At 38.9% G+C, this 26,419-nt stretch overlaps 2 protein-coding genes and 2 pseudogenes across 2 annotated transcripts; 2 read left to right on the top strand and 2 right to left on the bottom strand.

Annotated features, from left to right (window-relative positions):
* LOC141376332 (serine/threonine-protein kinase pim-1-like) overlaps window positions 1–2,140 on the top strand; it is a 29,118-nt pseudogene extending 26,978 nt beyond the window's left edge.
* On the bottom strand, window positions 1,871–8,044 carry LOC100536098 (uncharacterized). Its single transcript, XM_073914415.1, has 9 exons — window positions 7,774–8,044; window positions 5,878–6,360; window positions 5,331–5,720; window positions 5,032–5,129; window positions 4,866–4,916; window positions 4,380–4,761; window positions 4,120–4,296; window positions 3,867–3,996; window positions 1,871–3,707 (listed from the first exon to the last, which is right to left on the bottom strand). Exons 1-9 carry the CDS (start codon window positions 7,901–7,903, stop codon window positions 3,698–3,700), a joined length of 1,851 nt encoding a protein of 616 aa, XP_073770516.1. The 5' UTR covers window positions 7,904–8,044; the 3' UTR covers window positions 1,871–3,697.
* On the top strand, window positions 2,134–11,821 carry LOC137496557 (serine/threonine-protein kinase pim-1-like; annotated as a pseudogene).
* A 5,856-nt stretch (window positions 11,822–17,677) lies between these two features.
* On the bottom strand, window positions 17,678–23,824 carry LOC103911717 (uncharacterized). The gene is made up of 9 exons (XM_068224058.2): window positions 23,538–23,824; window positions 21,643–22,125; window positions 21,102–21,485; window positions 20,810–20,907; window positions 20,644–20,694; window positions 20,158–20,539; window positions 19,898–20,074; window positions 19,645–19,774; window positions 17,678–19,485 (listed from the first exon to the last, which is right to left on the bottom strand). Exons 1-9 carry the CDS (start codon window positions 23,665–23,667, stop codon window positions 19,476–19,478), a joined length of 1,845 nt encoding a protein of 614 aa, XP_068080159.2. The 5' UTR covers window positions 23,668–23,824; the 3' UTR covers window positions 17,678–19,475.
* Between the last annotated feature and the right edge of the window lie 2,595 nt (window positions 23,825–26,419).

The raw sequence follows: 26,419 nt of genomic DNA, 5'->3' as shown, positions 1-26,419 counted from the left end.
TATCTTTTATTTTTTAAATTTATTTATATATATGTATATATATATGCACCCACGCATATAAATATATATTTATATATAGTGCTGTCACCCTCACGCTCTAACTCCCGCGGAGTTAATCCCGAGCACCGGACCCCCGCAGGGGTCATCGCCCAACTGCCATTTCACCCTCCAGCTGGGGCTTCACCGACCATTCCTTTTCCCGACTCCAGCTGGAGATGGCACATACAGCTCTCTCTCCCGCAGGAGAGCCAAGAGCTTCGACTCTCTCAAGAGTCAGTAAAAAACGCCCCCCCCAAGGCCCTAGATTACCCCATTATATATTTATATATCTATATGTTTCATATAAATATATAATTATATATAGTGCTGCCACCTCCCAGCTCAATCTCCGCAAGGAGTGTTCCTCGAGCAAATTACTCCTTTGGAGTCCCCGCCCCCCCCCTGCCCCCCTTCACCCCCCTCTCCAGCCGGAGTCCTTCACTCCCCTTCCCTTGTAATGACTCCAGCAGGATTCCCGCCCACCCCATGGCTCTGACCCCCGCAGGGGTCTCCCCGAGTCTCTACTCCAGCAGGAGTATTCACAGCCCAAGCCAACTCTGCTCGGGTTCCCGTAGGAACCTGTGTCACCCTTTGCTCCAAGGAGCCCTCTTTACATTTCCTTTCAAATAACTATATCCAGCAGCCGGATATAGCATTTCAAGCCTTTTGGGGAGTTTCTTCGAATACACGGCTGCTGTCCCGAGCTTCATGCATTTGGGGAGCTCTCGAGAACCACCTGATCTCGTACTCCCCTTACATGCTCTATGGACCTGGCGGGAGCCCTGGGCTCAACTATCTCCGAGCTCAGGGTTCTCTCCCGGGACAGCATGCCAAACCTGCTTACAGTCGTCAAGCAATATCTAAGTGTGAACTCTTGAAGTGAAGTTTTTTAACTAATTTCGAGAGGAGCACGTGATATAATTGACCGCAGCTGGCCGCCAATCTACACTCATTAGTTAGCCAATCAGATCTATTCCAAATTACTATAAATAGCCTAGCTAGATATTACTCCCTTACCTTCGTTTTCCGAAGAAACCCCCCATCCACCCCCTATCTCCTCCTTTCCTCCCTTTAAAAAGGGGAGCTCTCGAGAACCACCTGATCTCGTACTCCCCTTACATGCTCTATGGACCTGGCGGGAGCCCTGGGCTCAACTATCTCCGAGCTCAGGGTTCTCTCCCGGGACAGCATGCCAAACCTGCTTACAGTCGTCAAGCAATATCTAAGTGTGAACTCTTGAAATGATGTTTAACAGAGTAAGGGGATTTTCACAGTATGTCTGATAATATTTTTTCTTCTGGAGAAAGTCTTATCTGTTTTATTTCAGCTAGAATAAGAAAAGTTTTAAATTTTTTAAACACCATTTTTGGGACAAAATACTTTTTTTTTTTTTTGATAGTCTACAGAACAAACCATCGTTATACAATACTTGCCTAATTACCCTAACCTGCCTAGCTAACCTAATTAACCTAGCTAAGCCTTTAAATGTCACTTTAAGCTGTATAAAAGTGTCTTGAAAAATATCTAGTCAAATATTACTTACTGTCATCATGGCAAAGATAAAATAAATCAGTTATTAGAAATGAGTTAATAAACTATTATGTTTAGAAATGTGTTGAAGAAATCTTCTCTCCGTTAAACAGAAATTGGGGGAAAAAATAGACAAGCAGTCTAATTATTCAGGGGGGCTAATAATTCTGACTTCCACTGTATATATATTAATGGAATATGATCTTTACCTCTAATGAGTTTCAGTAAAATCACTCATTTTGACTCAGGTAACATTTGACTAGATATCTGACAGTAGTGAGAAAGAAACAAGAACAAGGAGGACGTATAAATCTCTTCATTTATTTTAAGAACTATTGCTCTCCTTATTCCTTTACATTTAAATTGAGGACAGAAATGTATTTAAAAGTTATTGTTGGATACTTCTAAAAGGTGCTGTAATGTAATTGACTGGTGTTTTGTGTTTCTTTCAATAATGATTGAACATGTTTCTCTTTTATCTGTTATTTTTGTAGATTTGGTCTTGGTGTTGCTGGACAATGAAGAACAGACAGGAACTGGACAGCTTGTGATGGCAGAAACTGAGCAGAACAGCTGCTTCTACAAGCGACAGCCCAAATCACACTGAGATCATCATAAGACTGTTCTTCCAGGCCTGAACCCAGAGCTGCTTGTGTTCCCAGTGAGTTTCTATGTTCTAAGTACTATGAGTTTCTTTCTTCTGTTATACACAAAAGAAGATGTTTTGAAAAATGCTGGAAACCTGTAACTATTGACTTCCATTGTGTTTGTTTTCCTACTGTGGACATTAATGGTTACAGGTTTTCAGATTTGTATCTTCTTCAGTGTTCAACAGAGGAAAGAACCTCATCGGTTTGGAAGCACGTGAGTAAATAGTTGAGGGAGAACTCTCTCTTTAATTGAGTAAGGAGTCATTTAGAAAACTCACAGAAATGATGATCAGAGCTTCAGTTTGATTCACAGGATTTTATTTGACTTATTAGCCAACAATACATAGAAGCAGTTCATCACAAAACAATTCAAAGAACAATTCATTACAAAACAATCATGAACACTTCATTATAAAACAATCAGTCTCTCTTATGACAGAACACCAGATTCATTAATGAGGTAGAAAATAGTTGAGCAGATCTTTGATGACACTTTAGAGGAGAAAACTGTGACAGCACTGGAGTTGAAGTTCAGTTCAGTTCAGTTCAGTGTGGTTTAATTGTCACTGCTGAAAGTCCAAACACTGAAGAGCAAATCCATCGATGCGCAGCTCCACAAGTCCCAACCAAGCAAGCCAGCGGCGACAGTGGCGAGGAACAAAACTTCACCAATTGACAAAAGTGAAGGAAAAAACCTCGAGAGAAACCAGGCTCGGTTGGGTACGACCATTTCTCCTGTGGCCAAAGGTCTTGTGCAGAGCTGCGGTCTAGGCACTATTCATTACCATTATTGTCATTAATTACTCAGCTCATGTCCTTAGTTCAAATTCATGTTTAGTTTATATTGAGAACCCAAATTAAAACATTTGAGATGAAATCTGAGAGCTCTCTGACCCTCAAACCGCACGTCCAGAAGAGCGCAGTGCACTGTATGTGTGTCGCACTGCTGACGTTTAACCCAGAGGCCTGCGCGACTTCCTCTCATTTAAACAAAGCGTGGGCACATCTGAGGTAAACGTCAGCAGTGAACACACACACAGTGCAGGACAGAGCTCTCATGGTGTGATGATTTGATTTCATCTCAAATCTTTTCATTTGTTTTCTGAAGATGAGGAAAGGTGTCAGGGGTTTGGAGCTACAGCTGTCATTTTGAAGAGAAACTTCTTAAATGCAGAAAGAAAACCACAAAAATATTAAAACAAAAATAATGAGTTCAGAAGTCCTGTACTGCACTGGATGTGTGTCGCACTGCTGACGGATAACCCAGAGGCCTGCGCGACTTCCTCTCATTTAAACAAAGCGTGGGCACATCTGAGGTAAACGTCAGCAGTGGACACACACACAGTGCAGGACAGAGCTCTCATCAACACACTGACACTGAAAAGTAAGATCTGAGGGGTTTGGAATGACATGAGGGAGTAATTAATAACTGATAATGCTAGTTTAGTGACTTTAATTGTGCTTTCCACTTTCTCACTTTAGTGTTTTCTAAAATGAAGAAAAACAACACAAAGTTATTTAAGCAGTGATATGAAGGGCTGTCAAATAAGACTTGTGATTCTAAAAGAGCAGAAGAGGAAAGAACAGGAATAGCATGAAGGAAAGAAAGACTGAAGATGTAGTTTTGTGCTCGGTGTGTTCCTCTACCTCCTCTTGTTTAACTGCTGCGCAGGATTTGGGGTCGTTGGATTGAACCACCGGTGCTTTTCTAACTGATGTAACTGCAGCCGCTCAAGTGGACAGCGGGCCAAACACTGGGAAAGCAGGTTCTGGCATACTGAAAAGTGACACAGAGAGTGTGAAATATGTATGTAACCATTATATTCAATGCTTTTTTACTCGTGACTGACATATTTTATTCTGTCACTGAGGCTGAGATTGTTCAGAGGTGTCTGCTTACCTGGAGTTAACCTGGGGTGTGTCTCAAGGGATGCAAACATTATTGAATCTTTGTCAGAAAAGGGCAAATCTGCATGCAATATATCGTACAGCACGCTGCCTATTTGCCAAATGTTTGCTGGGTCAGCATAGAATGTGGGCTCCTTGAAAACCTCAGGTGGCGTGATCCCACTGGCTCCTATAAGAGAGACATTTTCAGAATTCAGTCATTTCATAAGACAATACTGTGAGCAAAGAAACTAACACAAAACGCCAACTCACCTCGAAATTCACTGCTGTTGAAAGGCTCGCTGGTAATTGGCCAAGCACAACCAAAGTCGATCAATTTGAGCTGTAATCGGGGTTTCGTCACCAGGATGTTCTCCGTGTGGATATCGCCATGGAAAACTCCACGCTCAGTGCAGAACTTTACAGCTCGGATCAACTGACGAATTAACCGGCGTGCTCGCTTTTCACTAATTCGCCATCTCACTGTGATGTAATCAGCCAAGGTCCGGCTTGACTCTGGGTACTCCAAGACGAGAAGGAAGCTGCTCTCATTCTCAATCCAGTCGTGTAATCCAATGATATTTGGGCATTGCGGAGCATTCATCAACCTAAGCATCATTGCCACTTCCGCAAGCACAGGTGTGGAATGACCATCCTAGAAAGAACAACAGATTTCAAAGATATTACCAGAGCAGAATGAAACAAAGTACAGAAACAAAAACTGGAAAATGTTATTGTTGTGTGAATTATTCAACTTACAATGTTGAGATATTGGTCCTGTTTAAGCTTGGTTATAGACTTCAGGGCAACCTGCGAAAAAAAACAGTCAATTTTTCAAAGTAAGTGGCAAATTAAAGCCAACAAACTATTAATATTTAATAATTAGGAGGAAAATGCTGACTGAATGTAAAAAATAGTTCTCTACCTTTTCACTTTCACGAAGTTTGTGAGATGCCACATACACCTTGCCAAAAGCTCCTTCTCCAATCATGCTGTCTACTTTAAAGTCAGACAGATCAAATCCTGAAACACACAAAAAGAGCAGGGAGATTTACTTGGATTGTCTGGTATGAAACGGATCAAATAAAAGACTAATAAATCCTTTAAATCTGGATTTAATGCAATGAGCTGAAAGCAGTAACTTCTACCAGAATTGCAGGAGTAAATTGATTACTAATTATATTAATTATGAGTTAAAGAAAACAGAAGGAAATGATGACTTACTACGAGTGGGCACAGAAGCCTCTTTAGGCTCTTCAGGCGCTGGGCCTGGCAGACATACTGACTCAGGGTCAGCGGGTTCTGCGATTTCAGGCATAATTTCAGCAGGCACTGCCTCAGGGTCAGCTTCATTCTCCAGCCCTGGCTCAGACTCTGGCCGGAGCTCGGACTCGGCCTCGGACTCGGACTCTGACTCTGACTCTGGCTCTGACTCTGGCTCTGACTCTGACTCTGGCTCTGGCTCTGACTCTGGTTCAGGTTCAGGTTCAGGTTGTGGTGTAAGATGCTGGACTACATCTGTGTCACAGCACAGGAAAGGGCGCGTTGCAGCCTTCCATACTCTCTTGAAGAAAGCAGAGACTCTTTTCCCTTTCCTTCCTTTCTTGGGTTTTTCTAAAATGAAGAAAACAAACAGAAACATCTCCATGAACAGAGCTGCAGCTACTAATTAATACACAACCAACAGCACAACAAATGACACTGTCTGATTTACAAGCTAAAAACAACAAAGCATAAAAATAACAGATGAACCAAATTCAGGATGACTCACCATCAGTCCCATCAATATCAGAGGGGTCTTGAACAGACGGAGGCGACTCAGGACAGGCCGAATCTGCATCCGTCATGTTCTTAATATTGGTGAGGCCATGGACACTGATTGGCTGAGGATCTTCCAAGATCTGGCCTGGCAGACACACCAGCTCAGTGTCAACATGACCTGTGAGGGCCTTTGAGAACTCAGGACGGGCCGGATCTGCTGTTTGCTTGATCCTGGAGGGGCCCGGAACACTCAACGGCTGAGGGTCTTCACAGACCTGGCCTGGCAGCCACACCGGCTCAAGGTCTGCATGTGCTGCGACGGTCCTGGAGGGACCTGGAACAGGCAGATGCTCGCAATCATCGATATCCGACTGTGGTTCAAATGGAGCCACTCTGTTCCGGCCACAGCAAAGGAAAGGGCGCTTCACAGCCTTCCATGCTCTCTTGAAGAAAGCAGAGGCTTTATTCCCTTTCCTCCTTTTCTCTGGATTTTCTGAAATAAAGGAAATGAACAGGGAAATATTAGAAAACTCTTTAACCACAGGTTCAAAATAGACAAACTGCAGTAAATTAGACATATAAAAGACAATAACACAAAACAAACAACAATAATAAATGTACAATTATAATAGAAAATGTTTGAAAACTGAAATTAATTATGTGGAATTGCAAATCATTTCTAAGATGTAAAATGACAAACACAAGCTGACAAATAGTCTGTAAGTCATAAGTCCATATTAGACATCAGGAAAAATCCTAAAAGCAACTATTTAACAAAATTAAACATTTCACTCCTGCTCACACAAAATGCAAACTATTATAAGAACTGACTTTAAGTCAATATTCTGAGTTTTACCAGTTATAGTTTGAGCTATTTAACTATCACCATCACAATGATTAATCAAATTTATGTAGCCTTTTATTTGTTTGTCAGTGGGTGCTACATCTACATCTACATTCTGCCTCAAGCACCACTTCTCCACCACAGAAAAACTAATGAAACTAAATCAACATTGTTCAGCTTTTCATTAGCAATCGTCAAACTCAAAGAGAACAATTCCTCTCGCTCTGGAGCTTCAGTAAGAAATCTGTGAGTAAATTATAACTTAAAACATTTAACAATCAGTCTTAGAAATCCAAATGAAAATAGAAGTCTTGCTCCAGAACTTCAGTCACAGAAACAGAGCTCTAGACATTTATTATTATGGAGGTGAAGTTGGTTTTATATTTGCACATTTGTTCATTTAACAGTTCGTATAAGTTGTTTACCAATATTAAGTCTGAAACTGCATGTAAGTATGACTTCAAATCAACATTAGCACTATTTAACTGACTGTAAACACTGTTATATGATGATAGTCATTGGCTGTTAATATGATTTCCCCATTTAGAATTTGAAACAATATTTTTCTGTTATATTATTAAGGAGAAAGTCAGAATGTGTGAATATAAAACCAACTTTACCTCAATTGTATTAATTCATCCCTGCTTGAACAAATAAAGACTTAAATATAATATTCTCACACAGTTTGCTAAAATATAACAAATATTCCTCCACACCATCAAAAACTAAGAACATTACTGTGCAGAACTACACAAAGGATTTCAATTAAAGTATTATTAAAACGTTTTTTATCAGTAAAGTTAACAAGGCACAATTTCTGTTGAGTGGAAATGAGAAACTTAAAAGCCAGAATGTCAATACATAAAATATCAGCAGGGCTCAAATCACAGAGTCAGAAAATATTCAATATCACGACTACACTACACAATTACAAACATGAGAGGTTGAATATTTGACTCTTAAGTCGGCAATTCGCTTTTATGGCGATATTATATTATTATTATTATATTTTTTATTAAATAAGACGTGAGAATACACTGTTTTTGTAAACTGTCATCTCACCTGTTGGGCTTCTCATCACGGTAGGAGGTGTAGGAGAAGCCATCGTGTCACTTTGATGATTATGGTTGACAAATACTGTCTTAATCAAATTAAGTCGAGTAAAAAACGCAGCTGACGTGTTATTTGCCATTTGAGATGCAAAACAAGTTGCTAAAGTCGATAATCACTGTTCACTCTACTCGTTCGTTTGTCACTCTGAGGAATTTCTGAACTGTGTTCTGTCCTATGACGTAACGGCGTTCTATTTATGACATCATAGGTGAAGTGAGCTACATTGCTTCTTCCAGACCCTTACAACTTCAAGATATTTTTTGTTACTATGACAGTAAAACTGATATCAGAGAACTACATTATTAACTTTTTTATTTTGTATGGAAAATATTTTATTCACAAATAAAAATTCTCCAATTCGCAGCCTTCTTTTTCACATTTTTTTATAGAAATTGATGTTTTTAATAAAACTCCTAGACTAGTTAATAACAAGAAAAGTGATAGATTCTTGGATTATTCTGATAAATGTTTTGGAAATATCACGGATACATAAGTCCTTGTTTCCTCTTGCTGTATTTGTGTTATGTATGTATCTCTGTTTAATTTTATTTATTTATATTTTTCTCTCTTTTGTTTCTCTTTTAATTAAATTTTTTATATGTTTATATATATTTTCCTGATCGGTTATTATCATTATGTTTTTTTGTGTAAAATTGGATTTTGTACGTTTATTATTAAAGTCATTAAAAAAAATACAAATAAAATAAAATCAATGAAGAAAAAAAAATCGGTGAGCAGTGCGGGGTGATCCATAACGGCGCTCTGCTCGGTCAAGTTTTGTTGAGATCCACAACTCAGTTGTTGTTTTTGTCAGATAATAAATTTATAACAAATATTGTGTGACACACACCGTGATAAAAGCTTCAGCAATTATTATCAAATTATACCAGAAATAAACTGCAGCTGTACGAGCAGCACCAGCGAAGATACATTCATTATCTTTTATCAATAAAGTATACAAACCTGAATTAAATGTATTTATCAATAAATTCACAAACATGTATTAAAGTTTTATATCACAGTCAATAATAAGTGGACATTTGTGCTTCACATGTAAAAAGTTGAATAAGAAATATGAAGGGTTGGGCTAAAATAGTCTATAAATTATTAGTCCACAAGAGAAAGAGAAAATGTTTTATTATTTATAGGGAAAATAACAAACTGGACCGCACAAATAACCTCACTAGAAATTGTCCATCTGAATAATAAAACAATAACAACAGTAATAATTATAATAATGTCCTTCCATTTTAATGACTCTCTTGTAAATAAGTCAAATTCACTGATAATGACAATCATTATATAATCGCTAAGATATGATCATTATCAGTGGATTTGACTCGTTATATAAAACACTTTTGGTGCTGGACACTTTTTATTCATGGTTTTGTGGTAAACAGCAGCTGCCATTTAATATTAATTGAACATTTTAATTTGATAATTTCAGTCTAATAAAATATAAAACGAATTAAATGGAATAAAACAATAATAAAATGAAATAAATACTTAAAGGAAAATGTGAACGATGATGATATTATTCTCCATTCATGAAATCTACAGGCATCATAAACTGCTTCCAGAACAGTTATTGGATTATTTTCTGAGGATCATATTTATTATTATTTACGCTAAATTATTGACTATTATATTATATTATTCTATTATTATATCTATTATTATATCTATTATTATATCTTCTCGCGTAAATGTAAGGCCTCTTAAAATTATTCCGGCATTTTATTTAATTTCTTTCTAATTTTATTACAAAATCTTTTAATGCGCTTTTATTTTAATTGCTATAGCAACGCGTGTTGATATAAATTCGGACCAATCAAACCCATCGCAATCTGTTGGTTGAGAGACGAGGCGAGTTTGCAGAGCATTTCTGTGCGGATCCTGAGATTTCTGAATCTGTTCGAGGATTTCTGAGAGAAGACTAATTATAAAGAGCACAACTTCTTTAATCAGTTTTTATTTCAGTTCTTGTTTTCTGATTGTTTCTTTAAACATTTGTTTTTGTTGTATTTTCTCATTTTCACTTTGTTTTTTTCTTATTTTTCCTTTAATTTCCTCTGTTTTTAATAAATTTTCATATTTTATCTGTATTTTCTTGTTTTATTGCAGGTTGGAGGAGATTGTCCATGTCCCACATGGGTGAAGAAAGAGGAGGTGAGTGTTTTTAATTTGTCATTAGTTTGTCATTGGTTTGTCACTGTATGATGCTGTACGATGATTGACTGATATGAAAAATATCATAGAAGTTTACATAAAACAAAAATTATAAAAACATGTTTTAATGTTTGTTTTTATTGTTTAAAGCAATTATAATGATGGAAACTGCAGAGTTGCTCAATAAAAACTGCAAGTTCCTTCTGAAAGTGTGATGAAAGTGAGCAGTAAAAGTGTTTCTGTGTGTGATTCATATTTTAGCTTCAAGCCATTCCAGACCCAGGAGTGCTGCTTTCACCCAGACAGCAGCTCTGGACACAGACACACAGGACAACACCGCTGAGCTTCCTGGATATTTTCTCCTCTGCCTTCACGTTTGACTGATTCTGCATCCACAGACCAGATAAACAGCAAGAGGAAAAGGCAAAGCAGCAGCCAGCAAACACCGTCCACCTCTTCCCGGAGACCGGCCCAATGCTCTCGCAGAGGTCAGCACAGCTCAAATCTTCCAGATCTTCTGGCTCAGTTAGGAAATGATTTGTCATTGAAGACACTGCAGCATGTTTTCTCTTCTCTCTTCATTTCTTGTGCTCTTCTGTGTCGCAGACTTGTACCTGAAGGGCCCGTTGCTGGGGCGAGGTGGATTCGGCTCTGTGTTTGCTGGGGTCCACAGGTCGGATGGACTGCCAGTAAGAGATCTTCTTCCCTCCTTCATTCAGACATGCTTTAGAAATGTTGCTGTCAGTAAATGTCATGTGTCTCCATCAGGCAGGTGTGATTTACTCTGCTTTTTCTGTCTGCAGGTGGACATCAAGTACGTGTCGAATGACCCCCGAGAGACTGAAAGTTGTATGTTTTGGTGTGAATCTGTGGTGTTTGCTGTGTTTGATTCAGTCCTGGATATAATGGAGGGTTTGTCCTGCAGGACGGTCAGGGTCGGCTGCCGCTGGAGGTGGCATTAAAGACCCACATCACTTCAGCTCTTGCCTGCCCCAGTGTCCTGCAGCTGCTGGACTGGTTTGACCGTCCCAGACGGTTCGTCTTGATCCTGGAGCGTCCGGCTCCTTGCCAAAATCTCCAGGGCTTCTGTGAGAACGGCTGTCTGGACGAGCGTCTGGCTAAGGAAGTGCTGGTGCAGCTGATCGTGGCACTGAAACACTTCGAGAACCACGGCATTCTGCACCGGGACATCAAGCCAGAGAACCTACTGATCTTCACAGAGTCCCAGGACATCAAGCTGCTGGACTTCAGCTGTGGAGATCTGCTGAAGCGCTCGGCCTACAAATACTTTGCAGGTGGGTTTGAGTTACATAAGGAAACGTTCTGTTGATGTTTGTGAACGTCTGCTGATCAACTAAAGGGAATTTGTCTGTACTGGAGCATATGGAGCAGATGTTTGTGGTCTTCTTGTGTCTCTCAGGCACTCCTGCATTCGCTCCTCCTGAGTGGTTTAGCAGACATCGCTACAATGCCACTCCAGCTACAGTCAGGTCAGTAGGAGTGACGCTCTACAAAATCCTGTGTGACTGTTTCCCCTTCAGAGGCACATAGAGGGTCACGTCCAGAAGCAGACTGACCTTTCCTAGGAGCTTGTCAACAGGTAAGAGATTCAGACACATTCAGAGATGGCGTGGCGAGCGAGCAGAAGTGTGTTGTTGTGTGTTTCTGAAGACAAGGTTGTGTGTAATAGAGTGCCGTCAGCTGATTCGCTGGTGTCTCAGTGCAGCGCCGGCTGATCGGTCAAGTTTAGATGATCTTGAGCGCCATCCCTGGTTGCACTGAACAGGTGGCCACTGACATTACACTGATCTGAGTCCAGCAGTCTTGGTTCGGCTTGTATTGTCAGGTTCAGTTTAGATAAACGCTTTCAATGACTTGTAGAAGGAGAGCAGGAGTGGCAGAGGAACTGAGGAGAACAGATCCTGATCCTGAACTTCCTCTACTTCATCTGTGAGGCTCTGTGTGAAGCTGAAGGAGCTGAAGACACACACACACACACACACACATCAGATCAGAGTGCTTACTAGTATAGTGTGTTTTTCAAATGAGAACACGCAACGGAACAAATACATCATTCAAGTAAAATAAGCCTCGAGTGATTTGAATAATTAAAAAAGGTTATTTACATCCTGTCCAAGTTTTCTCGTTGTGTTTTCAAAGAGATAAAATAGATTGTATAGCCAATTACCCAAATACTGTCTTTACTGTTTTCGTTGAAACATAAGTCTTTAAAGCTACCTTTCATGTCCAGTAAACAGTATGCAGGGATGAGCAAAAATACATTGAAATGTGTTCTAAAATAAAATACAAAACACCTCAATATTACATGCATCAAAATAAACTACAAAATACAGCAGCCACACAGGTATCAAAGTAAAATCCTGTACTCTGAAAATACAAAATACTTTTATAAGGGAGCATGACATTTTTTCTCAAACCTTTTATCTATAGGCATATTTGATCAATCTCTTCACCATTAAACTGACTTACTCTTTCGTTTTAGCAAACTTTTTGTACAAATTTCATACATTTCCTGTCTTGAAGATGATCTGTTTTATCACTGTAAAACCACATCTAATCAGATAATGAGTGGGAATAAAGTACTATATCTCTTTATTGTGTTTCCATCCAGGGTGGCCAGTGAAATTGCAACAATTTGACAAATTTTAAACTGCACGAGTGTTTCAAAAACACTCTATGAAGTATTGTCGTAATCGCCACTGTAGAACCTATTTGTATGTTGTCTGTCTTGTTTTCTTGGCATCTACATCAGCAATCCACCTAAAACTACAATTATTTGTACAGTAAACTCATTATTCCAAGATGTTTTCAGTTCTTCTTTAACTGGAAGAGTCTGTTTACCATCTTCGTGAACACTAGTCAGGTGCTTCATTAGGAATTGCATAGAAGACATGGTCCCAACAAAAACTGTCATTATCTACCCCAACCAAAAACCATGGATCAATGGTAAAGTTCGAACAGCCCTGTCAGTGCGAGCGTCCGCCTATAAATCCAGAAATGCTGAGGAACAAAAACAAGCAAATTACAACCTCAGGAAAACCATCAAAGCTGCAAAATGTCAATACAGAGACAATGTAGAGGGTCAATTTTACACCAATAATGCAAGGAGCATGTGGCAGGGACTTAATTACATCACAGACTTTAAAGATAACAAATCCGCCTCTGTTAACATTGCCGCGTCTCTCCCGGACGAGCTCAACTCGTTCTACGCCCGCTTTGAAGCCCATGACAGCCGCGGCCGAAACCAAAACTGCCAGCACACTCTCTGTTTCTGTCACGGGCGTAACTAGATCTTTCCGTCGCGTGAACATCCGAAAAGCGACGGGCCCAGATGACATTTCTGGATGTGTACTTAAAGCACGCGCACACCAGCTAGCGGGAGTTTTCATGGACATCTATTTTTTATTTAATAATTATATTTATATAATTTTTTTTTTAATAATTATTTTTTCGGGGTTTTCACCTTTATTTCTGATAGGAGAGTAGAGAGTATTGACAGGAAAGCATGGGGAGCAGAGAGAGGGGAAGGATCGGCATAGGACCGCGAGGCGGAATCGAACCAGGGTCGCTGCGAGCACTGGAGTGCATGTGTCGACGCACTGCCCACTACACCACTGGCACCGACCATGGACATCTTTAACCTCTCGTTTTCTCTGTCTGTGGTTCCCACATGCTTTAAGACAGCTACTATTGTGCCCATACCGAAATCAGCTAAAACCACGTGCTTAAATGACTGGCGTCCGATTGCTCAGACACCAATCTGCAGCAAGTGCTTTGAGAAGCTGATTAAAAAGCACATCTGGGGCCTCATGTATCAACGCTGCGTACGCACAAAAACTTTGCGTACGCCAGGTTTCACGCTCAGAATCGCTCACGTTTGGATTTACTAACGATGAACTGAACGTGGGAATGTGCGCAGCTCCACGCCAGCCATAAAGCACGTTTTTTGTGCGTGTCTGTTTTATTTCCATTAACGACTCCTAGAGGCAGTTGTGTTAAATTGCTCTCTACAAAGTGTCTTTGAGCCGTGCATTGACAGCTGTATGAGACAGGTTCATCTAGCAGGTATATAAGATTTCCATACCATACAGTTGACCAGCCAAACATTAAAGCGCAATTTGCAGCGGTCGCCTGTTTTCCCAATGTAATGGGGGCGATCTACTGCTCGCACATTGCTATAAAGGCGCCATCTGAAGATGAATTTGCATACGTGAATCAGAAACATTTCCATTCAATAAATTTGCAAATAAAATATGATGCACAGACTTATTAATGATTCATACTTGTCTTCTTCGTGATAAATAGTTGGCAAAATCTGATATGTAGCGGGGGAAAAAAGGAAAATGAGTTAATCAGACGCTGGATTCGAACCGAGTTCATGCTCGAACGTGTCAAAACATGTTGACATGCGTTTTACGAGCTGCGCCACTTAGACTGTTAAGGCTGCTGCAACATTTTACACATATAAATCACACTATTTCCTGTTTACCCCACTCAGTGCGATGTTCAGACCCAACTGTGTTAACCGCATCAGCTAAACTCTCCCACTCAATTTTTTCTTTTGTTATTAATTCTGGTGGACAAACTTGCAAAAAACACAGTTTTTCTTCGGTCTACCTTCGAAAGTTGCACCTCTTATTCACATTCGGTTCAAAGTTTCTCTTTTCGCATGCTTTTGCCATTGCTTTTTCCTTGGGTTTTGCCAAAATAGAGTCATTAGCATATTCATACGGGGGAGGAGGCAGGGAGGGGTTTTGTGCTCGTGCATGTTGCGCTCAGTTTCACGTTCATTCGGATGTACAATAGAATATACGTGAGATTCGGCGTACGCATTGTTTCATACATTTGAATTTTTTTCTGCGTACGCACATTTACAGCTTTGTGCGTACGCAATGTTTTAGTAGGATTTCCACGCAAGTCTTCGTACATGAGGCCCCTGCTCTGTCCTGCCCGCTCACACTGACCCTCTGCAATTTACATACAGAAATAACCGCTCCACTGATGATGCAATTGCTTTCACCTTGCACACTGCTCTGTCTCACCTGGAAAACAAAAGCACATATTTGAGAATGCTGTTTGTGGACTACAGCTCAGCATTCAACACCATGGTCTCTGCCAAGCTGGTGGTGAAGCTCCAGGCTCTGGGTCTTCACAGCTCATTGTGCAACTGGATCCTGGACCTCCTGTCAGGCAGACGCCAGGAGGTCAGAATGAACAACGTTACCTCATCCACACTGATCCTCAACACTGGTGCTCCACAGGGCTGTGTTCTCAGCCCACTCCTGTACTCCCTGTACACACATGACTGTACAGCAAAACACAGCTTCAACGTCATCGTTAAATTTGCTGATGACACAACGCTGGTGGGCCTAATCACAGATAATGATGAGACGGCCTGCAGAGAGGAGGTGCACACTCTGAAGCAGTGGTGTCAGGAAAACCACCTCTCACTCAACATCTGCAAAACCAAGGAGCTGGTGGTGTATTTTAGGAGAGAGAAGAGAATACACACCCCCATCACCGTCAACGTGACGCCGGTGGACGCCAGTTCCTTTGTTTAATATGATACGCAATAGGCTTCCACATTTCTTGTGGGCTGCATACTTCACTCTTTCATGTGTCGAGTATTTAGCAATTTATTTAGTTTTCTATTTAGAGCGGATTTTCTTTATTATAGTAGTCATAGTATTTCTTAATCAGTGTAAAGAATAACTGGATGTTTACAAAAACATTTTGATATTGGTAAAGGCGTCTGCAACTTTTGGGAAACACCAAATCACCGTCACTGTCAAAACTTGTTCATGACTGCATGCGGTACAGGTGAATTGGGTAGGCTAAATTGTCCGTAGCGTATGAGTGTGTGTGTGGATGTTTTCCAGAGATGGGTTGCGGCTGGAAGGGCATCCGCTGCGTAAAAACTTGCTGGATAAGTTGGTGGTTCATTCCGCTGTGGTGACCCCGGTTTAATAAAGGAACTAAGCCGACAAGAAAATGAATGAATGAATGACTTCTTCAGTTGTACTGCAGGTTTAACTGAACTTTATTGCATTATAGTCGCTGTTGTACTGTTCAGTTCACTGCAGTTATGTTTTGTTAATTGTTTTTGCAAATAAACTCTTAAAATTCTAATCAGAAAATCACTTTAATCCAAAACACATCCCAGAAAAAAGTACGAAATAGTCCTGAAGATGTTGAAGAACAAACCTCTTAGAACACAAGTGCAGTTCAGTTCTTACCACAGCCCTGGCATATTACACTACAGCAGCACAAGTGCAGTAAAGACAGAGTTTACTAGTTTTTACTCCAGATTACTGCATCTTATACTGCTGTTGAACTTTATTGAACTCTATTTGTACTGTGTTTATACTTTATTGTATTGCGATTGTGCAATTGTACATTATTTTACTGCAGTTATACTTCTATATTCTGTTGTTGTACTGCAGTTATTTTTGTAAGGGTTTGTTTAAATGCTCCAGCATATATTAACTGAGAAATTGATATAAACATGGTGAACTCATTTGTGCTGAGCACTGTATGACAATGGATCAGACTATATCTGAAGGATTTAGAATTAACATTTTAGTTTAAGTTTAATGCTTAATGTGGCTCAATGCATTGAAACTGTTTTTAAGACCAAACCTAGTGTAGCCAGACATCTCTAGTTCATCTGACTCTGTGCTCTAGTGCTCCAGCAACCCCATCCAAGATTGTCAGATGTGCCAGTGGAAGCAAAACTCCAGCAATTGACAGAAGTGAAGAACAAACTTTTGGGGAAACCAGACTCAGCCAGGCCAACAAACAGCAGCTTTCCACTGGCCGAATGAAATGAGCAGAGCTGCAGTTTGGCCATGAGAGAGCATCTATTGTTATTGTTGCCGGTAAAATAATCATTTGAGATGTCTGTTTTAGATTTGCTCAGTAAAAATATAATTTATAGATATCTTTAATCCCATTGTATACAGTTGAAGTCAGAATTATTAGCCCCCTTTGAATTTTTTTTCTTCTTTTTAAAATATTTTTCAAATGATGTTTAACAGAGTAAGGGAATTTTCACAGTATGTCTGATAATATTTTTTCTTCTGGAGAAAGTCTTATTTGTTTTATTTCTGCTAGAATAAACAAAGTTTTAAATTTTTTAAACACCATTTTAGGGACAAAATTATTAGCCCTTTTAAGCTACTTTTTTTTTGATAGTCTACAGAACAAACCATCGTTATACAGTACTTGCCTAATTACCCTAACCTGCCTAGCTAACCTAATTAACCTAGCTAAGCCTTTAAATGTCACTTTAACCTGTATAAAAGTGTCTTGAAAAATATCTAGTCAAATATTATTTACTGTCATCATGGCAAAGATAAATCAGTTATTAGAAATGAGTTAATAAACTATTATGTTTAGAAATGTGTTGAAGAAATCTTCTCTCCGTTAAACAGAAATTGGGGGGAAAATAGACAAGCAGTCTAATTATTCAGGGGGGCTAATAATTCTGACTTCAACTGTATATATATTAATGGAATATGATCTTTACCTCTAATGATCTTCAGTAAAATTACTCATTTTGACTCATACAGTGTGTTTTTGGCTACTGCAAGACTGAAGAACTGCAAGTAACATTTGACTAAATATCTGTCAGTAGTGATGCACAAATAAACAAGGAGGACATATAAAACTCTTCATTTATTTTAAGAACTATTGCTCTCCTTATTCCTTTACATTTAAATTGAGGACAGAAATGTGTTTAAAAGTTATTGTTGGATACTTCTAAAAGGTGCTGTAATGTAATTGACTGGTGTCTTGTGTTTCTTTCAATAATGATTGAACATGTTTCTCTTTTATCTGTTATTTTTGTAGATTTTGTCTTGATGTTGCTGGACAATGAAAAACAGACAGGAACTGGACAGCTTGTGATGGCAGAAACTGAGCAGAACAGCTGCTTCTACAAGCGACAGCCCAAATCACACTGACCATCATAAGACTGTTCTTCCAGGCCTGAACCCAGAGCTGCTTGTGTTCCCAGTGAGTTTCTATGTACTAAGTACTATGAGTTTCTTTCTTCTGTTATACACAAAAGAAGATGTTTTGAAAAATGCTGGAAACCTGTAACTATTGACTTCCATTGTGTTTGTTTTCCTACTGTGGACATCAATGGTTACAGGTTTTCAGATTTGTATCTTCTTCAGTGTTCAACAGAGGAAAGAACCTCATCGGTTTGGAAGCACGTGAGTAAATAGTTGAGGGAGAACTCTCTCTTTAATTGAGTAAGGAGTCATTTAGAAAACTCACAGAAATGATGATCAGAGCTTCAGTTTGATTCACAGGATTTTATTTGACTTATTAGCCAACAATACATAGAAGCAGTTCATCACAAAACAATTCAAAGAACAATTCATTACAAAACAATCATGAACACTTCATTATAAAACAATCAGTCTCTCTTATGACAGAACACCAGATTCATTAATGAGGTAGAAAATAGTTGAGCAGATCTTTGATGACACTTTAGAGGAGAAAACTGTGACAGCACTGGAGTTGAAGTTCAGTTCAGTTCAGTTCAGTGTGGTTTAATTGTCACTGCTGAAAGTCCAAACACTAAAGAGCAAATCCATCGATGCGCAGCTCCACAAGTCCCAACCAAGCAAGCCAGCGGCGACAGTGGCGAGGAACAAAACTTCACCTATTGACAAAAGTGAAGGAAAAAACCTCGAGAGAAACCAGGCTCGGTTGGGTACGACCATTTCTCCTGTGGCCAAAGGTCTTGTGCAGAGCTGCGGTCTAGGCACCATTCATTACCATTATTGTCATTAATTACTCAGCTCATGTCCTTAGTTCAAATTCATGTTTAGTTTATATCGAGAACCCAAATTAAAACATTTGAGATGAAATCTGAGAGCTCTCTGACCCTCAAACCGCACGTCCAGAAGAGCGCAGTGCACTGTATGTGTGTCGCACTGCTGACGTTTAACCCAGAGGCCTGCGCGACTTCCTCTCATTTAAACAAAGCGTGGGCACATCTGAGGTAAACGTCAGCAGTGAACACACACACAGTGCAGGACAGAGCTCTCATGGTGTGATGATTTGATTTCATCTCAAATCTTTTCATTTGTTTTCTGAAGATGAGGAAAGGTGTCAGGGGTTTGGAGCGAAACTTCTTTAATGCAGAAAGAAAAACAAAATGATTTAAACAAAAATAATGACTTCAGAAGTCCTGTACTGCACTGGATGTGTGTCGCACTGCTGACGGATAACCCAGAGGCCTGCGCGACTTCCTCTCATTTAAACAAAGCGTGGGCACATCTGAGGTAAACGTCAGCAGTGGACACACACACAGTGCAGGACAGAGCTCTCATCAACACACTGACACTGAAAAGTAAGATCTGAGGGGTTTGGAATGACATGAGGGAGTAATTAATAACTGATAATGCTAGTTTAGTGACTTTAATTGTGCTTTCCACTTTCTCACTTTAGTGTTTTCTAAAATGAAGAAAAACAACACAAAGTTATTTAAGCAGTGATATGAAGGGCTGTCAAATAAGACTTGTGATTCTAAAAGAGCAGAAGAGGAAAGAACAGGAATAGCATGAAGGAAAGAAAGACTGAAGATGTAGTTTTGTGCTCGGTGTGTTCCTCTACCTCCTCTTGTTTAACTGCTGCGCAGGATTTGGGGTCGTTGGATTGAACCACCGGTGCTTTTCTAACTGATGTAACTGCAGCCGCTCAAGTGGACAGCGGGCCAAACACTGGGAAAGCAGGTTCTGGCATACTGAAAAGTGACACAGAGAGTGTGAAATATGTATGTAACCATTATATTCAATGCTTTTTTACTCGTGACTGACATATTTTATTCTGTCACTGAGGCTGAGATTGTTCAGAGGTGTCTGCTTACCTGGAGTTAACCTGGGGTGTGTCTCAAGGGATGCAAACATTACTGAATCTTTGTCAGAAAAGGGCAATTCTGCATGCAATATATCGTACAGCACGCTGCCTATTTGCCAAATGTTTGCCGGGTCAGCATAGAATGTGGGATCCTTGAAAACCTCAGGTGGCGTGATCCCACTGGCTCCTATAAGAGAGACATTTTCAGAATTCAGTCATTTCATAAGACAATACTGTGAGCAAAGAAACTAACACAAAACGCCAACTCACCTCGAAATTCACTGCTGTTGAAAGGCTCGCTGGTAATTGGCCAAGCACAACCAAAGTCGATCAATTTGAGCTGTAATCGGGGTTTCGTCACCAGGATGTTCTCCGTGTGGATATCGCCATGGAAAACTCCACGCTCAGTGCAGAACTTTACAGCTCGGATCAACTGACGAATTAACCGGCGTGCTCGCTTTTCACTAATTCGCCATCTCACTGTGATGTAATCAGCCAAGGTCCGGCTTGACTCTGGGTACTCCAAGACGAGAAGGAAGCTGCTCTCATTCTCAATCCAGTCGTGTAATCCAATGATATTTGGGCATTGCGGAGCATTCATCAACCTAAGCATCATTGCCACTTCCGCAAGCACAGGTGTGGAATGACCATCCTAGAAAGAACAACAGATTTCAAAGATATTACCAGAGCAGAATGAAACAAAGTACAGAAACAAAAACTGGAAAATGTTATTGTTGTGTGAATTATTCAACTTACAATGTTGAGATATTGGTCCTGTTTAAGCTTGGTTATAGACTTCAGGGCAACCTGCGAAAAAAAACAGTCAATTTTTCAAAGTAAGTGGCAAATTAAAGCCAACAAACTATTAATATTTAATAATTAGGAGGAAAATGCTGACTGAATGTAAAAAATAGTTCTCTACCTTTTCACTTTCACGAAGTTTGTGAGATGCCACATACACCTTGCCAAAAGCTCCTTCTCCAATCATGCTGTCTACTTTAAAGTCAGACAAATCAAATCCTGAAACACAGAAAAAGAGCAGGGAGATTTACTTGGATTGTCTGGTATGAAACGGATCAAATAAAAGACTAATAAATCCTTTAAATCTGGATCTAATGCAATGAGCTGAAAGCAGTAACTTCTACCAGAATTACAGGAGTAAATTGATCACTAATTATATTAATTATGAGTTACAGAAGGAAATGATGACTTACTACGAGTGGGCACAGAAGCCTCTTTAGGCTCTTCAGGAGCTGGGCCTGGCAGACATACTGACTCAGGGTCAGCGGGTTCTGCGATTTCAGGCATAATTTCAGCAGGCACTGCCTCAGGATCAGCTTCATTCTCCAGCCCTGGCTCAGACTCTGGCCGGAGCTCGGGCTCGGACTCGGATTTTGGCGCTGACTCAGGCTCAGGCTCGGACTCGGACTCGGAATCTGACTCTGACTCTGGCTCTGGCTCAGGTTCAGGTTCAGGTTGTGGTGTAAGATGCTGGACTACATCGGTGTCACAGCACAGGAAAGGGCACGTTGCAGCCTTCCATACTCTCTTGAAGAAAGCAGAGACTCTTTTCCCTTTCCTTCCTTTCTTGGGTTTTTCTAAAATGTAGAAAACAAACAGAAACATCTCCATGAACAGAGCTGCAGCTACTAATTAATACACAACCAACAGCACAACAAATGACACTGTCTGATTTACAAGCTAAAAACAACAAAGCTTAAAAATATCAGATGAACCAAATTCAGGATGACTCACCATCAGTCCCATCAATATCAGAGGGGTCTTGAACAGACGGAGGCGACTCAGGACAGGCCGAATCTGCATCCGTCATGTTCTTAATATTGGCGAGGCCATGGACACTGATTGGCTGAGGATCTTCCCAGATCTGGCCTGGCAGACACACCAGCTCAGTGTCAACATGACCTGTCAGGGCCGTTGAGGACTCAGGACGGGCCGGATCTGCTGTTTGCTTGATCCTGGAGGGGCCCGGAACACTCAACGGCTGAGGGTCTTCACAGACCTGGCCTGGCAGCCACACCGGCTCAAGGTCTGCATGTGCTGCGACGGTCCTGGAGGGACCTGGAACAGGCAGATGCTCGCAATCATCGATATCCGACTGTGGTTCAAATGGAGCCACTCTGTTCCGGCCACAGCAAAGGAAAGGGCGCTTCACAGCCTTCCATGCTCTCTTGAAGAAAGCAGAGGCTTTATTCCCTTTCCTCCTTTTTTCTGGATTTTCTGAAATAAAGGAAATGAACAGGGAAATATTAGAAAACTCTTTAACCACAGGTTCAAAATAGACAAACTGCAGTAAATTAGACATATAAAAGACAATCACACAAAACAAACAACAATAATAAATGTACAATTATAATAGAAAATGTTTGAAAACTGATATTAATTATGTGGATTTGCAAATCATTTCTAAGATGTAAAATGACAAACACAAGCTGACAAATAGTCTGTAAGTCATAAGTCCATATTAGACATCAGGAAAAAACCTAAAAGCAACTATTTAACAAAATTAAACATCTCACTCCTGCTCACACAAAATGCAAACTATTATAAGAACTGACTTAGAGTCAATATTCTGAGTTTTACCAGTTATAGTTTGAGCTATTTAACAATCACCATCACAATGTTTAATCACATTAATTTGGCCTTTTATTTGTTTGTCAGTGGGTGCTACATCTACATCTACATTCTTCCTCAAGCACCACTTCTCCACCACAGAAAAACTAATGAACCTAAATCAACATTGTTCAGCTTTTCATTAGCAATTGTCAAACTCAAAGAGAACAATTCCTCTCGCTCTGGAGCTTCAGGTAAGAAATCTGTGAGTAAATTATAACTTTAAACATTTAACAATTAGTCTTAGAAATCCAAATGAAAATAGAAGTCTTGCTCCAGAACTTCAGTCACAGAAACAGAGCTCTAGACATTTATTATTATGGAGGTGAAGTTGGTTTTATATTTGCACATTTGTTCATTTAACAGTTCGTATAAGTTGTTTACCAATATTGGGTCTGAAATCGCATGTAATTATGACTTCAAATCAACATTAGCACTATTTAACTGACTGTAAACACTGTTATATGATGATAGTCATTGACTGTTAAAATATTTCCCCATTTAGAATTTGAAACAATATTTTTCTTTTATATTATTAAGGAGAAAGTCAGAATGTGTGAATATTAAACCAACTTTACCTCAATTGTATTAATTCATCCCTGCTTGAACAAATAAAGACTTAAATATAATATTCTCACTCAGTTTGCTAAAATATAACAAATATTCCTCCACACCATCAAAAACTAAGAACATTACTGTGCAGGTCTACACAAAGGATTTAAATTAAAGTATTATTAAAATGTTTTTATTAGTAAAGTTAACAAGGCACAATTTCTGTTGAGTGGAAATGAGAAACCTAAAAGCCAGAATGTCGATACATAAAATATCAGCAGGGCTCAAATCACAGAGTCAGAAAATATTCAATATCACAACTACACTACACAATTACAAACACGAGAGGTTGAATATTTGACTCTTAAGTCGGCAATTCGCTTTTATGGCTATATTATATTATTATTATTATATTTTTTATTAAATAATGCGTGAAAATACACTGTTTTTGTAAACTGTCATCTCACCTGTTGGGCTTCTCATACCGGTAGGAGGTGTAGGAGAAGCCATCGTGTCACTTTGATGATTATGGTTGACAAATACTGTCTTAATCAAATTAAGTCGAGTAAAAAACGCAGCTGACGTGTTATTTGCCATTTGAGATGCAAAACAAGTCGCTAAAGTCGATAATCACTGTTCACTCTACTCGTTCGTTTGTCACTCTGAGGAATTTCTGAACTGTGTTCTGTCCTATGACGTAACGGCGTTCTATTTATGACATCATAGGTGAAGTGAGCTACATTGCTTCTTCCAGACCCTTACAACTTCAAGATATTTTTTGTTACTATGACAGTAAAACTGATATCAGAGAACTACATTATTAACTTTTTTATTTTGTATGGAAAATATTTTATTCACAAATAAAAATTCTCCAATTCGCAGCCTTCTATTTCACATTTTTTAATAGAAATTGATGTTTTTAATAAAACCCCTAGACTAGTTAATAACAAGAAAAGTGATAGATTCTTGGATTATTCTGATAAATATTTTGGAAATATCACGGATACATAAGTCCTTGTTTCCTCTTGCTGTATTTGTGTTATGTATGTATCTCTGTTTAATTTTATTTATTTATATTTTTCTCTCTTTTGTTTCTCTTTTAATTAAATTTTTTATATGTTTATATAATTTTTCCTGATCTGTTATTATCATTATTTTTTGTGTAAAATTGGATTTTGTACGTTTATTATTGAAGTCAATAAAAAAAATACAAATAAAATAAAATCAATGAAGAAAAAAAAATCGGTGAGCTGTGCGGGGTGATCCATAACGGCGCTCTGCTCGGTCAAGTTTTGTTGAGATCCACAACTCAGTTGTTGTTTTTGTCAGATAATAAATTTATAACAAATAAAGTGTGACACACACCCTGATAAAAGCTTCAGCAATTATTATCAAATTATATCAGAAATATCAGTATAAACTGCAGCTGTACGAGCAGCACCAGCGAAGATACATTCATTATCTTTTACCAATAAAGTATACAAACCTGAATTCAATGTATTTATCAATAAATTTACAAACATGTATTAAAGTTTTATATCACAGTCAATAATAAGTGGACATTTGTGCTTCACATGTAAAAAGTTGAATGAGAAATATGAAGGGTTGGGCTAAAATAGTCTATAAATTATTAGTCCACAAGAGAAAGAGAAAATGTTTTGTGATTTATTAGGCAAATAACAAACTGGACCGCACAAATAACCTCACTAGAAATTGTCCATCTGAATAATAAAACAATAACAACAGTAATAATTATTATAATGTCCTTCCCTTTTAATGAGTCAAATTCACTGATAATGACAATCATTATATAATCGCTAAAATATGATCATTATCAGTGGATTTGACTCATTATATAAAACACTTTTGGTGCTGGACACTTTATTAATGGTTTTGTGGTAAACAGCAGCTGCCATTTAATATTAATTGAACATTTTAATTTGATAATTTCAGTCTAATAAAAAATAAAACGAATCAAATGGAATAAAACAATAATAAAATGAAATAAATACTTAAAGGAAAATGTGAACGATGATGATATTATTCTCCATTCATGAAATCTACAGGCATCATAAACTGCTTCCAGAACAGTTATTGGATTCTTTTCTGAGGATCATATTTATTATTATTTACGCTAAATTATTGACTATTATATTGCATTATTATTATTATATTATTATATTTATTATATTATAATTATATACGATTATTGACGATTCAGGCTAAAGCAGGGCATTACAAAAGGTCATGTGACTAACTTCCCTGACGTCACTTCTCGCGTAAATGTAAGGCCTCTTAAAATTATTCCGGAATTTTATTTAATTTCTTTCTAATTTTATTACAAAATCTTTTAATGCGCTTTTATTTTAATTGCTATAGCAACGCGTGTTGATATAAATTCGGACTGCATATAAACACAATCAAATCCATCGCAATCTGTTGGTTGAGAGACGAGGCGAGGTTGCAGAGCATTTCTGTGCGGATCCTGAGATTTCTTGAGCTGTTCGAGGATTTCTGAGAGAAGACTAATTATAAAGAGCACAACTTCATTAATCAGTTTTTATTTCAGTTCTTGTTTTCTGATTGTTTCGTTAAACATTTGTTTTGTTTTACTTTTCTTATTTTCACTTCTTTTTGTTCTTATTTTTCCTTAATTTCCTCTGTTTTAAATAAATTTTCATATTTTATCTGTATTTTCTTGTTTTATTGCAGGTTGGAGGAGATTGTCCATGTCCCACATGGGTGAAGAAAGAGAGGTGAGTGTTTTTAATTTGTCATTAGTTTGTCATTGGTTTGTCACTGAATGATGCTGTACGATGATTGATTGATATGAAAAAGATCACAGAAGTAACATGAAACAAAAAAATAATAAAAAATGTTTTAATGTTTGTTTTTATTGTTTAAAACAATTATAATGATGGAAACTGCAGAGTTGCTCAATAAAAACTGCACGTTCCTTCTGAAAGTGTGATAAAAGTGAGCAGTAAAAGTGTTTCTGTGTGTGATTTATATTTAACCTCAAGCCATTCCAGACCCAGGAGTGCTGCTTTCACCCAGACAGCAGCTCTGGACACAGACACACAGGACGGCACCGCTGAGCTTCCTGGATATTTTCTCCTCTGCCTTCACATTTGGCTGATTCCGCATCCACAGACCAGAGGAACAGCAAGAGGAAAAGGCAAAGCAGCAGCCAGCAAACACCGTCCACCTCTTCCCGGAGACCGGCCAAACGCTCTCGCAGAGGTCAGCACAGCTCAAATCTTCCAGATCTTCTGGCTCAGTTAGGAAATGATTTGTCATTGAAGACACTGCAGCATGTTTTCTCTTCTCTCTTCATTTCTTGTGCTCT

This window comes from Danio rerio, chromosome 10 (genome assembly GCF_049306965.1).
Source record: "Danio rerio strain Tuebingen ecotype United States chromosome 10, GRCz12tu, whole genome shotgun sequence".
In the NCBI taxonomy this organism is placed as follows: Eukaryota; Metazoa; Chordata; class Actinopteri; order Cypriniformes; family Danionidae; genus Danio; species Danio rerio.
Note: the sequence above shows the minus strand (reverse complement) of the source record. Positions and strands in the feature narration are given on the sequence as shown.

Bases quoted from the DNA above. Each gene is read 5' to 3' on its own strand.
- LOC103911717 (XM_068224058.2), bottom strand. From the start codon at position 23,667: ATGGCAAATAACACGTCAGCTGCGTTTTTTACTCGACTTAATTTGATT. The intron at 20,695-20,809 runs GTAGAGAACTAT...TTTTTTTCGCAG, and splicing joins AACTTCGTGAAAGTGAAAAG to GTTGCCCTGAAGTCTATAAC. The intron at 19,775-19,897 runs GTAAGCAGACAC...GTCACTTTTCAG, and splicing joins ACACCCCAGGTTAACTCCAG to TATGCCAGAACCTGCTTTCC.
- LOC100536098 (XM_073914415.1), bottom strand. From the start codon at position 7,903: ATGGCAAATAACACGTCAGCTGCGTTTTTTACTCGACTTAATTTGATT. The intron at 6,361-7,773 runs GTGAGATGACAG...CCTTTATTTCAG, and splicing joins CGTGATGAGAAGCCCAACAG to AAAATCCAGAGAAAAGGAGG. The intron at 4,297-4,379 runs GTGAGTTGGCGT...TCTCTCTTATAG, and splicing joins CAACAGCAGTGAATTTCGAG to GAGCCAGTGGGATCACGCCA.